Source organism: Chenopodium album, chromosome 22, assembly GCF_948465745.1.
Source record: "Chenopodium album chromosome 22, dcCheAlbu1.1, whole genome shotgun sequence".
Lineage (NCBI taxonomy): Eukaryota > Viridiplantae > Streptophyta > Magnoliopsida > Caryophyllales > Amaranthaceae > Chenopodium > Chenopodium album.
This window is the reverse complement of record NC_137855.1, coordinates 15935816-15950401: the sequence shown is the minus strand read 5'-3', so window position 1 is coordinate 15950401 and position 14586 is coordinate 15935816. Positions and strand designations below refer to the sequence as shown.

Sequence of the window (14586 nt, the reverse complement as noted above, 5' to 3'; positions counted from 1 at the left end):
TATTCTTTCATCTCATACCGTGCTACGATTGTAGTACTAATGTAGAATATAGAAAGATGATTTTCAATTCTTCCATTACACTGATTAAGATATTGTGAGAAGTAGAAGAGGATTTCCAATATGGAATATAGCAAGAGGGTTTTCAATTCTTTAACCCTACTTCAAATAGGATTTTCAAAATCCTAATGCCCCTACTTCAAAAGGATTTTGAACCCTTTTCTAACGAACTTCAATAGGATCCCAGTCAGTCTATCAGTATATCTCATTTTTCCAAACATTATCAAATAATGTGATGGATTGATTTTTCCTTCTATAACCTCAATATTATATTAGCACATTGCACCTTTAGGTCCTTTACTAGTGGTTCTTCCGATTTGTCAACGTAAAATTGTCAAACCTTATTGAATACATATTAAAAGTATTCATATTAGTATTCACAGCATGATCCATTAGATTTTACACATTAAAATACAATCAAACTCATTTCAAATTAAAAGTTACCAATAAGTACAAACTAACACCCGGGGCATCGGTCAGACCACACACTAGTTTCAAATTAAAAGTTACCTTTAAAGGGATTAAAGTTACCATAAAAATAGTTACAGCTACTCTTAAACTGGTCATTTTACAATAAAACTAATGTAAGCCACCTGATACAAAACTAATAACACAAATTCTTGATTAAGGCGGACTTTCATTTAATTATTGTAAAAAAGTCAAAATTACCCTTACATCCCTACCTTATAAAAAGTGGGAAATTGCTCTTATGAATAGTGCACGGACTATTATACCCCTCAAAATGTTTTTTTACCTTCTTACTCCCAAGTGTAATTTTGTAATTTTTCTTAACACCCATCAATTAATTAGAAATTAAATGAAGAATGGAATAATAAAGTTTAAACTTTTCTATATTTATTTTAATGGGGGTCATGATTTTATTACATGACAACATTAGTCACTAGACATCGAAAGTGTGTTGCCTTATGTGGGAGTTTTTTTTTTTCTATATTTTGTGACGGTCAAAATTAACGACTTACACATAATTGTGTTTAAAGGACATTGAAACTGATGAAATGAATCTATGATTGTGTCGAAGTAGATGTACTAGAAAGAAAGGAAACCAAACTGACTACGGTGAAAAGGGGAAGAAAGCAAAAAGGGATTCAAGGGAATTATGGGTTGCATAGGGTTAATTTATTGCAAAACCAAATTGTTAGAAGCATTTTGTCCGAGTTCATATTCTGATTATCCGTTAACTTTTGTGCATTTGTGAAATCATGTGTATCTATTATGTATTAATGCCACTACTATATATGTATTGTGATGTACCATGTATTGCTATATTTTGTACCTTTTGTTTCCAATTAGGTCAATGAGCACAAAAGATATATTAATATCATAAATTCCTATAAAAAGTGTCAGCACATTGTGTTTTTTCAGTACTTAAATAAGGGTGCAGCATGTTGTATCACATTTCTGAGAATATTTTACAACATCAAATACGAGAGCCTTCGGCACCGAACGATAAACTCCATGTGAAGTGCAAACACAAGCCAAGAAAAATTAAGGCTAAGCAATAGAGAGATATTCCTTTATCAATCCATTAACTCCTTATCAAGTGCAAACACAAGCCAAGAAAAATTAAACCAAAAGGGCTTACCACCTTGCGCGCAACGTGTGCTTTGGCTGCCCTAGTATTACAAAAATTACCATTTTATTAACATAAATTTTACCTTTCTTTAGTCCCATCTTATAATTTTACCTAAAATTTTATGCCCATCAACTATTACAATTAGGGTGTGTTCTATTCACTTGATTTTCACTTATCTGAACTTACCTGAACTTATTTGAACTTATTAGACCTTATTTTATTTGTAATTTGTACTTGAGCAACCCTTATCAGAACTTATGAAACTTTAACTGAACTTAACTAAACTTATTACACCTAAAATAAATAAAAATAAGGTGAACATAACACACCCTAAAAAAAGTACTCCGTATCAACAATTGCAAGCCCCTCATCCCAACCGTTCCCAAAAAAAAATAAATAATAAAAAAAAAAAAAAATAAAAAAAAAAAAAAAAGGATTTGTAATCTTTGGAGTTTGGAGCCCATTTAGTTTAGGATAAAGCAACCTCAATAGTCAATAGTTGCAAAAAAATATTAAATCTCCTCTCTTTTCAAACCCCATACCCAAGTCTACCTTCTCTATCTCACTTTCCTGGTAAGTCCTTCTCTATCCACTCTTTTTCCCTTCACCCTCCAACATTTGCTCCATTTTTCTAGCTTTTAATTTTTAATTCATAATACCTGCAATTTATTGTAAATTAATTTCTGGGTTCATTAATGTTTATGTATTGTTCTTGGATTTTTCTTTTAGTCTTTTGAAATTTATATCAAGTTTTATAATTCATATGTTCGACTGTATGCTAACGCCCAAGTGCCTAAGTGGGTTTTCTTTCAAATTAATAGTTATGCAGTATAGAGTAGAGCAAAGGGCATGTTCGGCAATAGCGTTTCGAGTAATTTCTAGTGTTTTAACCAAGTGTTAGCTAGTTAAACTATTACATATTGAATTATAGATTTCCTTAACAGTAATTAGGGAGTATGGCAACGGTGTTATTAAAATATCTTCTATATTTAAACGATGTTGATGACTTGATGTTGCAATTGCAATACTCATTGTTTGGGGTAGACAATAATGGTATGTGGTAATGGTAATGAGTGTGATTTTGCTAAAAATTTGTATGCTAATGTTCAAGGTAATACTTAATATCATTACCGCCGTTTGTTATTGCCTATGTAATAGGCATCATTGTGTTTAGTTGTTTGCTTATTGGATTTGGTTTCGCTTTACCACATTAATCATTACCTAAATATGTATACTTCCTTCGTTTCTTAATACATGCTACAAGCTGACTTTATTATACACTCATCAAAAGTCAACTTGTTGCATGTATTGAGAGACAAATGAAGTATGAGGAGTATCTTAAAGGAGATGGGGTGGGTAGAGTGTGGTTATACGTATGTAACATCGAGGGTTTTGAGAGAAAAACCGTGTAGTTAGACATTTGGTAGTCTACTAATTCGTCTAATTGTGTATTGAGACCTTAAGCGCTGAATACTGATAGATTTGTAAACATTTCATAGATGGGTATTTTGCTAACACTGATGGCATACTTCCAATCTACCTAATACAGCGTATCTTTTGCTATTATTGCAACTGTGTAATTCCCACTGAGCTGAGAATGATTGTAATGTCCAACATGAACTGCTCCTTGTTTGATTTGCCTCACTCCATAGTCTATGCTACTCTATAGAGCTCCATAGTTGTGTTACATACTGTGGAATTCCCATTGAGCTTCTGAACACTTCTAAATCAGTAAATCAATACTTGTTCAAACTCCAACTTGTTAAAGTTTTGAAGGGTCCGATTATTTTGGGTCGGTAGTCATGAGAAAAAAAGATATTGCATTATTGTTCACTTGTTCAGGGCTAAGCAATGCTTAGAAACAATTGTTATACACATACTATGGATTTTCTACTTCAGATAGTATTTGCTCCATGGCATATTCAAATTCATCAACTTGATGATTGGAAACAAGATTTTTAACTGTAGAGGTCAAAGTGTTACGTATGCTACCACTGTAAAATAGATAGTATATACTTCGTATTAAACATGGCATCTGATCTCTTTCTTGGTTCTTAATATCCACAGGAATGGCTGCCACACAGCTTACAAGTACTTCATCTCTAACTATCAAAAATTTACCCTTGTTCGAAGGTCTTCGCTCTGCTTCTGGAAGTTCGAAGATCAATGTTTCTGTTGCATATCCTAATTCTACTTCAAGGTCATACCGTGCTTTGGCTGTTAATGCTGCCTCTGTAACCTCAAACAAGGTAAGTGTATGACAGTGTATATAGTACTCAATGTTTTCCTCTTAACCAGATAAAACTTTGATATGATTCATTGGTCACCCTATCTGTGGACAGTATACATCAGTTAAGCCACTGGGAGATAGAGTTTTAGTAAAAACAAAGATTGTTGAGGAGAAGACCACTAGTGGCATTTTTCTTCCCACAGGTGCACAAAAAAAACCTCAATCAGGTGAAGTTGTTGCCATCGGGTCAGGCAAGAAAGTTGGGGATAAAAAACTGCCTGTTGCCATCAAGGTTGATGCTCCTATGCTTTAATATGCAGATCCCATATTAGCTTGTTGACTGTGAATTGTGATTAACCAATTCTGTATTTTTTTTTTTCTTTAGACTGGTGCCGAAGTTGTATATTCCAAGTACACAGGTACTGAAATAGAAGTGGAAGGATTGAGTCATCTGATACTCAAGGAAGATGATATAATTGGCATTCTGGAGACTGATGATGTTAAGGACCTCAAGCCTTTAAATGATCGCCTGTTGATTAAGGTTTGTGGCCCTGGAAAACAACACCTTTTGAGGCGTTTACAATTAAATACAAATTCATTTGGCACGGTATCACTGATTTGCATTTGTATAACACGGACAGGTTGCTGAGGTTGAGAATAAGACTGCTGGAGGATTGTTGCTGGCAGAGTCGACTAAGGAGAAGCCTTCATTTGGCACGGTATATGTCCTGCTTGAACTGTGATAAATGATTGCCAATTGACAATTTTCACTCTTATTGATAATTATTATAATAGTGCTGTCAATCTGTCATAATTTGGACATAAATACCATGAAATGTTGGATAATATTTAGAATCTTTAATTGACTCATCATACTTGCCTGCCTTTATTGACTTGACAGGTAGTTGCAACAGGTCCTGGTTCTTTGGACGAAGAGGGAAACAGGACTCCACTCCCTGTTTCTCCAGGAAATACAGTTTTGTACTCCAAATATGCCGGAAATGATTTGCAGGGTGCTGATGGCTCTGACTACATCGCGTTGAGAGCATCAGATGTGATGGCTGTGCTATCTTAGATCGCCTCATACCTTATAACTTTTATCTGTCAGTTGTAGATTTAATCTTTGTAGCTCATTCTGCCTCACCTTAAGATTTCAGAGCTCTTATGTTAAGCAAATTGATATTGCTAGCAAAACCATTCATCAGAATAAAACATTGCTTTAGTACATTTTTGTAGGTTATGATGAGTTGAATTTGTGTTATTAAATTTCTTCATTCATTTAAGGCTGGATAGTAACAGTTTCTTGTTTACTTTTACTCATATACTGCCAAAACGTCACTAACAAGCTTTGCTTGGATGTTGAAAAATTGAATTTATATGAGCTTTTACTTGTCTACTTACAATTTTCTACGGTCAGAATGTTCATTTACAACAGTTGAATAGATGTACGCAATCTTATATATATATATATATATATATATATATATATATATATATATATATATATATATATATATATATATATATATATATATATATGAAAGAAGAAAAAAGGGATAAATTTAAGCTTACAACATAGGGTTTGTGAAATTACTTACCTTGGAGAATTTGAATTATTTGACTATGGGTTTGATAAATTAAAACAGTTTTAATATAAATATTTCATTATTTAAAAGAATTTGATAGATATAGGTTAACATCTTGTACACCATTCTTTTGGATATATTTTCACTTTAATTTAGCTTAGCTCTGCTTAGTTCATTATTTCTATTTCAACTCGTTTATGCTCAAAAGAACAAGGCATAAGTGCCATATTGACAGCACTAAGGGCCTGTTCATATTTACTGAATTGAGCTGAACTAAACTGAACTGAACTGATTGAAGCTGAACTGAACTGATTGGAACTGAACTGAACTGAAATGAATATTTTATGTGAGAGGGAAATTAAGAGCTGAACTGAACTGAACTGAACTGATTGGAACTGAACTGAACTGAAATTAAGTAAATGTGAACAGGCCCTAAGTTAAAATCTTTTACTCCACTAACCAATGTCTAAGCACATCATTGCCCATAAATTTATTAGAAACACTTTCTAATATACGTTTCTAATATACGATGTATTAGGATAGATACACGCAAAGTAATTTCTCGTGTCTTAAATAAGTACTCCATACTGATTACATTCGCATTCATTTATTAAATAATATTCCTGTTAAAAACGCACAAAAAAATATGGAAAGGTAATGCTGAAAATGTGTGATTAATTAAGGAAGGAATATAAATTAATGGTATGTAAGCAAATGAAATTAAGAATAAAAAAGATAATGTAGGATAAAGAATGTACTAAACATATCCAATTAATCCAACAAATCTAAATCTAATCAATCCCTCCTGGAACTCTAACTATCATAATGCAACTTTAAGGTATAAGCTGATAAATAGAGAAACTGTGACCATGAGAATGCATGGCCCTCCGTTCACAGCTGCTGATACAGATCTGAAAAATAAAACACAAAAAAAAGAATCAAAATCTTACTAAGGAAATCCATAATTCAATAAATTAAAATTAAAAAATTAAAAAAAAAATAAATAAAACCCAAAAATTCTACACACTTTTTAGCTTAATCAATGATTCAAGACATGTATTCTAGATTTCTAGGTGAGTATAGTCTACTGGAGTAGTAAAGCTGGTTTACCTAGTGACAAGTGACACCGTTTGGAGTCCAAAGCCTAAGGGGAAGAGAGGGTCATAATGTGGATCCCCACTGTTCATTGGGAGCTGATCTACAGTCTTAAACCAAGTTCTGGCCAACTTTCCAGTGAATTCGTGGTCACCAAACAAAACATCAGCCACTCCCTGACCTTCTGTCCCAGGCAACCACGCTGCCACTAAGGCATGGATTGTATTCATGTATGGTTCAATAACAAGAGGCCGGCCAGATATGATTATAACAACACACTGCACAGCCCCACAGACATTGTTAATGACAGTCGGGCCAGGATCTGCCATCGTGAGATTCTGACTGTCTCCAGCAGTTTCTGCGTAAGGGGGCTCTCCAACAACAACAATAGCATAATCAAAGTTGTTGGAGTTAACAAAGTCTTCAGTAGGATTTTCCTGGAATACCAGCTCGGTGCTTGGATCAACTGCAGATTTTACGGCACTAAGGATGGTTGTTCCTGATCATTTAAAGACCAAATTCCATTAATACTGTAGAATATGTTAATACAACCAAATATTAAGAAGACTAATGTGTCACACTGTCACTAGGTACACTACCATCTCACTTTCATGGGCATAATTACTGGGTAGCTCTAGGTGTATGTATTTCTTAATTAATGCACCAAGATAGGAAGGTAAGATAGATACCTCTTGTGGATTTGTTGTCAGTGAATCCTTGCCAATTAATTGTCCATCCTCCACATTGATAACCCAGATTATCAGCATACTCACCGGCAACTAGTACCTTTGATGCTCGTTTGGGAAGGGGAAGCACTGGAGCTTGTCCGGGTTTACCATTTTTCAGTAGAACAAGTGATTTTCTCACCGCTTCTCTAGCCAAATCCCTGTGGGGCTGCGCATGTGAGGATTTTGTCATTACACATGTACATCATAAGCTCAATTGCAAATGGAAATGAATTGGTATCACAGGTGATTTAAGATTAGTAAAACAAAGTTTTTCTAATACTATCACTGAGAGAAAAGAAGGGGAAAAGTTATACACTTTTATCACTCCCAATTCCAAAGTTTTGGAGGGTGAAGGGGATAAAAGAGGAAAACAAAGGAGGCATATTTATACATAAATTGCATGTTTGACTGACCTCACTTCCCAGCTCCTTTGTAAGACTGGGATCACCAAAAGGGTTCTCAAAAAGGCCCATTGTGAACTTGACAAACAAGATTCTCGAAACAGCATCATCAATACGCTCCATAGGGATCTCGTTGCTTTTTACTAATTGTGTTAGATCACTTATGAACACATTGAAATCATATGGAACCATGATCTGTCAGTCAACAAGCACAAATAAACTTGAAATATCATTAGCTGGGGCTTCTAATCTAACAATAACAAATAATTGCTAATGATTTCGTGAAAAACTTCAGGACAATGCAAAATGAAAAGACGCCAACCATGTCTATGCCAGCTTGAATACCAGCCAAGACTGAGTATGTATAGTTGGCACCAGGTGGTGTAGTAATCCGATCAATTCCTTGCCAATCTGAGATGACAAAACCCTATTGACAACAAAATATCAAATCCTGCTTAGTATCAATGGCTATGATAAGAGAACAAAACCTTAATGACACAAGTTCACGTACAAATGGTCACATTACGCATGCATGGTGTATAGATCACCATGACAGCACCTAGAGTAAATGGCATAGAAATTTAGCAGAGTTATAACTTTGATAATTGATTAATGAAACTTGAACTTGTTTAAACAGATCACATGCCCAAGCTTATATTGTTCAATAATGATTGAGAGTAATATTAAAACAGGTTTAGGACCTCGGGCGTATTAGACAATTTCAAAAATATCCTTCATCCCTACCAAATGTCATTTTCATTTACAAATCAAGACATATTTCCAAAACATTAACCCAGTGTGTGATTAGTGATAACTGAAATGGCAGGGAAGATTGAATTTAATTGACTGCAAAAGTCAAATTGTCCTTGATATATTGTTAATCTCTTGCTATAGCACGTGCTAAGTATATAAACATTATAACATTATTGCTAAGTATACAAACTTTAGACAGCAGAAAAACATTAATACTGATTTCAGTATAACATTACTGCCATGTATTCAAACATTTGGGCAATCAATCGTTATCTTGTTATACATCCAGTTCAACACAGCAGGTGCCTTATCTACTTTGAAACAGAGCAAAAAATTCTCATTTAACATAATGCTCTTGTAAGGAAATTGAAAACAGATACCATATAGAATAAAATATATGCATATTGGTCTAGAAGAAGATTCTATAGATTTTATTTTTTCTTAATTAGTCAGTTATCATAATAAAAAAAATTAAGGTGAGAGTGAGGGATAGCTCAAGTGGTTAGAGCTCCCATCCCGATTACAAGGGGTCTTGGGATCGATTCTCATCACCCGCCCTTGTGGCTCTATAAACACCCAAAAAATAAAAAATAAAAATAAATAAATAAATAAAATAAAATAAAATTATTTTTAGGTCTAGTTCAAACTTCAATTGCATAGTAACAGACTTTTGAAATTGGGTTGCAAAATATGGTAATATGGAATCCACATCTTCTTAACCGTAATGCACACAAGAGCATCCTCTTTATTAAATCTGAGCAGAGTAGATTGTAAGACTAAAGATTAGTTGATTTATCGGCAACATTACCTTGAATTTCATGGTATTTTTCAGAAATCCCGTGATTAAATCACGATTGGCATGCATCTTTACTCCATTCCAGCTGGAATATGAAACCATAACTGTTGAAACACCTTTGATAATAGAATCAGAGTATGCAGGCATATGAATGCTAAGCAATCCATGCATGTCAGTCAAAGTGTTGTTTTCATTAATTCCTCTAGTCGTCCCTCCATCTCCAACAAAATGCTTTGCACAAGCAGCAACTTTGTCCCTGAATATGTTATCACCATTATGAAAATATAATCTATGGAAGCATGGTTTTTAAAAATAGAGAGAAAACACAAGAGTGAGAGGGAAAGAAGAAGACAAGGACCAAGGGAAAACTGCACTGTTGTTCTCTATTATCATGTCTCTTTTCTCATTGTACTTATTGGAGGACTGCAGCATTTCCCTCTATTCAGTTAGTCCTTTTTAATTTATATGATTTTTTATTTATCCAAATGATATATGACTAAGGAGAAAAAGGCACAGCTGACATTTCCTTAAGTTAATTAAAGCAAAGGCAATTATAGTTTATATATGAAACCATTCCTCTCTTTTTCTTTTTTTTTTTCAAAGGTGATATTGGGGGATAAACCAACTTCCTTCTCCAATTTGCTACATTCACAAGGTTTAGGTAAAATCTCACTTTGTTGTTCCTTCATTTGCACAGAAAGAGATCGAGTGCACCCAGTTTGGAGAAACTATTTCTAGCTATGCCTAGTCATCACCAATCTACAATTTTCATCATTGATCTATTCATGTAATTTATGAAATATGAGTAAATAAGCTTATATAGTTGTACACTTGTTTCCAACAGCAGCAATTCAAATCAGATGAGCTACTTATTGATCATGGTCAACATGCTATATGCTTACTTCATTATCATTTTAACCAAGGCCTCCTATAATGCACAATTTTTTTATATTCACTTGTTTATAAGACCGCACAAATTGTTTCTTATCTGTTTCATTCACATCATTCCTCGTCTTCTACTTTCTTAAATCATAACTTAAGATGTACCTTGGTTGCTTAGATTTCATCTCCATTATAAAATGGAGAAATAACAAAACATGTTACTATTTTCTCTACTTTTAAATTTTGACACTTAAAAATTGCATCAATGGAAGAACACTCCCCATTTGTATCCATTCGCCATTGAATATCTTTTATATTAGAAAGTTACCATAATTGAAGGGTTCAAATAGATTCATACTTTCCTCCGACGTAAGGAATGCCCTTCCGTGATGCAGGAGGTTCTCCTTGCAAACCATAGATGATTTCTGTCATATCCTGGACAATCTTGTGATCCTCACTGTAACTTTCATAACATCGACCCCATCTTGGATCTCTACAAACCTAAGGGAACATGAAAAAGCAATTGAGCAAATGTGGAGAAATAAACATTTATAACATTGCTCAAACCCAATATGCAATAAATAAAAGTATTTACCGCTATACAAGGAGCAAATGTGTATGGAATCCCAGTGGCTCTAACTTCAAGAGCTGTTGCAGCACCAATCCTCTTCACAAGGTCAGGGTCCCTATACACCACATGTTATGTTAATACACAGAATTGAACAAAAGAAAAGAGAAAGAGCAGATGCCTCTTCTGCAAAATTAAGAAATTGCTTATGGAAGGAAATAATTGGATATCCTCCTAAATGGAAGAGAACGATTGGAAGGACTAAACTACAGCACAAGAATGCTTCTATAAATCAACTTTATGCTGATCAAATAGGGCTTGTTAATACTACTTATAACGGCTGTGGATATAGTAGTAGGTGTAACAAGCCCACGGCTACAGAATATTATCTTGTGTATATAGATATATAGTTGAACACTACAGAGTATCTATTGTATAGTTATGGGTATAATTGCAAAGGAATAAATGAAGTTCAAAAAATCAGAATTAAGATGAAGGTAGTAGTATAAGATTGGAATCGGATTCAATATATCTTACAAGAAAATGCATACTAAAAGTAGAAATGCACTTGCCTGGTAGCACCAAGACCAACATTATGTGGGAACATTGTTGCATTATACACATTATTGTGTCCATGGACAGCATCGATTCCATAAATCATAGGTATTCCGAGACGACTAGTCAAGGCGGATTTTTGAAATCCATCAACCATATCCATCCAATCTTTAGCAGTAGCCTGTGGCAAAGGTGTACTGCCACCACCACTCAAGACACTCCCTACAGCATTCCAACTATTATCAGTTCTCATAGGACAATATTCATCATGTTGACTATATCAGGTGTATCTAATAAAAATTTCAACAGCAATAGAGGCTTAAACATTATACCAATATATACTAGCCTATTAAACGGTGTTTAAACAATATGTATATTAACACAGTTCCATAGATTAAATTATGGTGCAGCATATTTGAAATGAAAATTTCTTTACTATTTATCTGAGCATAAATGTATATTAAAAAAAATAAGCTCAATCTCAAAATACTGAAACTCTAATATATACTTAACACCCCAAAACATGAGACAATGCTTCCAATTAATCTCACCATGACTCCACTGGATAAATTGCCTCTATAAGGTAAGTAAACAGCAAAGTGCAAGCTCTAACAGAAAAGGCCATATCAGGATTTTGGCCTTTATTCAGCTACTCATGGAAAGTTTACCATAATTACAAAGCAAAAACGGAAAAACATTTGAAGATTACATCTGACATCCGATATTAAAAACATTTTCAAATTAAAGCCACCTCTCTGCAAAGAGTAGCAATATGAATCTCATGTGTGCATTCCATTGTACATATAAAATTATAAACCATAAGAAAAATTTTGAATATGATGCAACTAGTTAAAGCATTTAATTACCAATAGAGTAAGTCTTCATTACTTCAGGAGTTGCCTTCGTGCGATCTATCTGAGTCATCTGACCAATCTTTTCATCCAAAGTCATTCTCCCCAAAAGATCCTTGACTCGAGCTGAAGCTGATTGTTTCGGATCCTTATACAAGACATATTCTGTATCTGCCGAAGTTCTCCAACAGCATACTAACAAAATATTAACCACTAGCCAAACTATCAACCTCGACATGCTGAATTCCGATCCTCTACGTAATGCTTCAATAGAAAATACCCAATATAAAATCAGTTTGATGCCATGATAAGAACAAATAAACTGAATAGAAAACCGCGAAAAATGGGGTTGATTTCCTGTCTTTGTTACAACATTTGGATTTAATATAAGTGTATAACACAACCTTGTAAAAAGAACAAAAAATTTCCTACCAATTCGAACCTCGTAATACGACACAAAGTAGATGGAGTTGGAAGGAAGAAAAGTAACAATTGCACCCTTTTATAATTCACAAAGCATCCATACATACATAGTTTTTATAGTCAAGAAAGACCCTACCATTCAATTATCAAATGTTCTTTTCTTTCTACACCCATTAATCCAATACCATTAAAAAGCTACTTTACAAGATAATCCCTCTTAAGAAGTATTAATCCAAAGATACCCTTTTCTTTCCTTCTTTCCTTCAAATTCAAAAGTACCCCTTATTTTAATTATGAGATTTTGATTAACATTTGATTCCCATCAACCCCCCACCCAAATTATTTAATTACAAAATTAAATAGGAATATCAAAGAACCAGCATTCTAGAAAGTAAATCAAACTTCATACCATCAAAAAAACATAAATAAACTATTCAATATAATAAAATAACCCAACATTAGCAAATTCATGATAAAACACACAAAAGTAGATCAACTAGTAATAAAAACAAGTTCAAATCCAAAAACTAAATAAATTGAAGTTAAAGCAATTAAAAGGTACTTTTTTGGGTGATATTATGAATGAGTATACAACATAAACAGATTCAAATAGCTTAAAAAGTGAAAAGATTTAAGCTTTTAGCATTTACCCAGTAACAAAATCTTGTATAAAATTACCTGAGATTTGAGAGGAAGAAAATGAGATGGTATAAGTTTGATAGCAGTGGAGAAGTGGACTAGTGGGAGAGTAGACTGCCCAATAAAGGGGTGTATGAGAGATGCTTTTTCAGTGTTTATTTTTGGTCTGTTGGATTTTTTTATCTTTCTATATATAATTGATAAAGTATCAGAGAAATCAGAGCATTGTTGTGGCGGTGAATTTTCATTTTCAATTATTTGTTTTCAATTTTTGAAAATAAGTTATGAGCGTGATGTGGAGGAGGATTAGGTTAATCACATAGACAAACGTTTTATGTTTATCTTAAGGAAATTTTTTACTTCAAAAAAAAAATTTCAGGAAATTTTGATTTTCAACGGCACAAAAATAGCTGAAATTGAATTTTAAACTCAACAATCAATCAATCAAAGCCTTAATCCCAAAAGTGGGGTCGGCTAACATGAACCAAATTTGATTATTCCGTGTAGTCATCAACATAAATCTTTCTCCTCCATCCCTTACGATCCAAAACTTCATCCTCACGTAAATCCATGCACTTCATATCCTTCCTCACTCCTTCCAACCAAGTCATCTTTGGTCTCCCTCTTCCTCGTTTAATCCCTCCATGGTCCCACTCTTCCACTCTTCGCACCGGTGCACCCTCGGGTCTCCGTCTTACATGTCCAAACCAACGCAGACGATTTTCCCTTAATTTATCTACAATGCCCGCCACACCTACTTTCTTGCGAATAACCTCATTTCTGATTCTATCTCTTAAAGTGTTTCCACACATCCACCTTAACATGCGCATTTCCGTAACCTCCATCTTTTTAATATGCTCTTTCTTAGAAGCCCAACATTCTGTACCATAGAGCAACACTGGTCTTATGGCAGTCCTGTAGAATTTTCCCTTCAACTTTAAGGGAATGCTGCGGTCGCATAGCACTCCCGTGGCCGCTCTCCATTTAAGCCACCCTGACTTAATCCTGTGGGTCACGTCTTGATCAATGTCACCATTCTTCTGGATGATCGACCCTAGGTACTTAAAACATTCACTCATGGTCAAATCCTTTCCATCCAAACTCACCACTTCATTGCTTGTCCCCCTCTGAGTGCCAAAACGACATACCAAATATTCAGTCTTACTCCGACTTAGCTTAAACCCTCTAGATTCCAACCTTTGCCTCCATTGCTCCAACTTGACATTAACCCCATCCTTAGTCTCATCCACCAAAACGATATCATCTGCGAACAGCATACACCATGGAACCTCATCTTGAATTGGTCTAGTTAATTCGTCTAGAACCGTTGCAAAAAGAAAAGGGCTTAATGCAGACCCTTGATGCAATCCGATTGTAATAGGGAAATCTTTTGTCAACCCTCCGCATGTCCTCACATTTGTTGACACA

General features: G+C 34.3%; 2 protein-coding genes across 2 annotated transcripts; one reads left to right on the top strand and one right to left on the bottom strand.

Moving 5' to 3' along the window:
* Positions 1 to 2130: 2130 nt before the first annotated feature.
* On the top strand, positions 2131 to 5191 carry LOC145604615 (20 kDa chaperonin, chloroplastic-like). Its single transcript, XM_081660517.1, has 6 exons — positions 2131 to 2224; positions 3719 to 3900; positions 3994 to 4173; positions 4267 to 4422; positions 4523 to 4600; positions 4783 to 5191. Exons 2-6 carry the CDS (start codon positions 3721 to 3723, stop codon positions 4954 to 4956), a joined length of 768 nt encoding a protein of 255 aa, XP_081516643.1. The 5' UTR covers positions 2131 to 2224; positions 3719 to 3720; the 3' UTR covers positions 4957 to 5191.
* Positions 5192 to 6125: 934 nt separating this feature from the next.
* On the bottom strand, positions 6126 to 13338 carry LOC145606117 (uncharacterized). The gene is made up of 11 exons (XM_081662171.1): positions 13198 to 13338; positions 12112 to 12360; positions 11263 to 11467; positions 10718 to 10808; positions 10481 to 10623; positions 9253 to 9496; positions 8014 to 8118; positions 7704 to 7886; positions 7252 to 7456; positions 6578 to 7061; positions 6126 to 6378 (listed from the first exon to the last, which is right to left on the bottom strand). The coding sequence occupies exons 2-11, from the start codon at positions 12332 to 12334 to the stop codon at positions 6288 to 6290; spliced, it is 1974 nt and encodes a 657-aa protein (XP_081518297.1). The 5' UTR covers positions 12335 to 12360; positions 13198 to 13338; the 3' UTR covers positions 6126 to 6287.
* Positions 13339 to 14586: the final 1248 nt, after the last annotated feature.

Coding starts and splice junctions, on each gene's coding strand:
- LOC145604615 (XM_081660517.1), top strand. CDS start 3,721: ATGGCTGCCACACAGCTTACAAGTACTTCATCTCTAACTATCAAAAAT. Junction 3,901..3,993: donor CCTCTGTAACCTCAAACAAG/GTAAGTGTATGA, acceptor ATCTGTGGACAG/TATACATCAGTTAAGCCACT. Junction 4,174..4,266: donor AACTGCCTGTTGCCATCAAG/GTTGATGCTCCT, acceptor TTTTTTCTTTAG/ACTGGTGCCGAAGTTGTATA.
- LOC145606117 (XM_081662171.1), bottom strand. CDS start 12,334: ATGTCGAGGTTGATAGTTTGGCTAGTGGTTAATATTTTGTTAGTATGC. Junction 8,119..9,252: donor AAAATACCATGAAATTCAAG/GTAATGTTGCCG, acceptor TGTTGTCAATAG/GGTTTTGTCATCTCAGATTG. Junction 7,457..7,703: donor CAAAGGAGCTGGGAAGTGAG/GTCAGTCAAACA, acceptor TCACATGCGCAG/CCCCACAGGGATTTGGCTAG.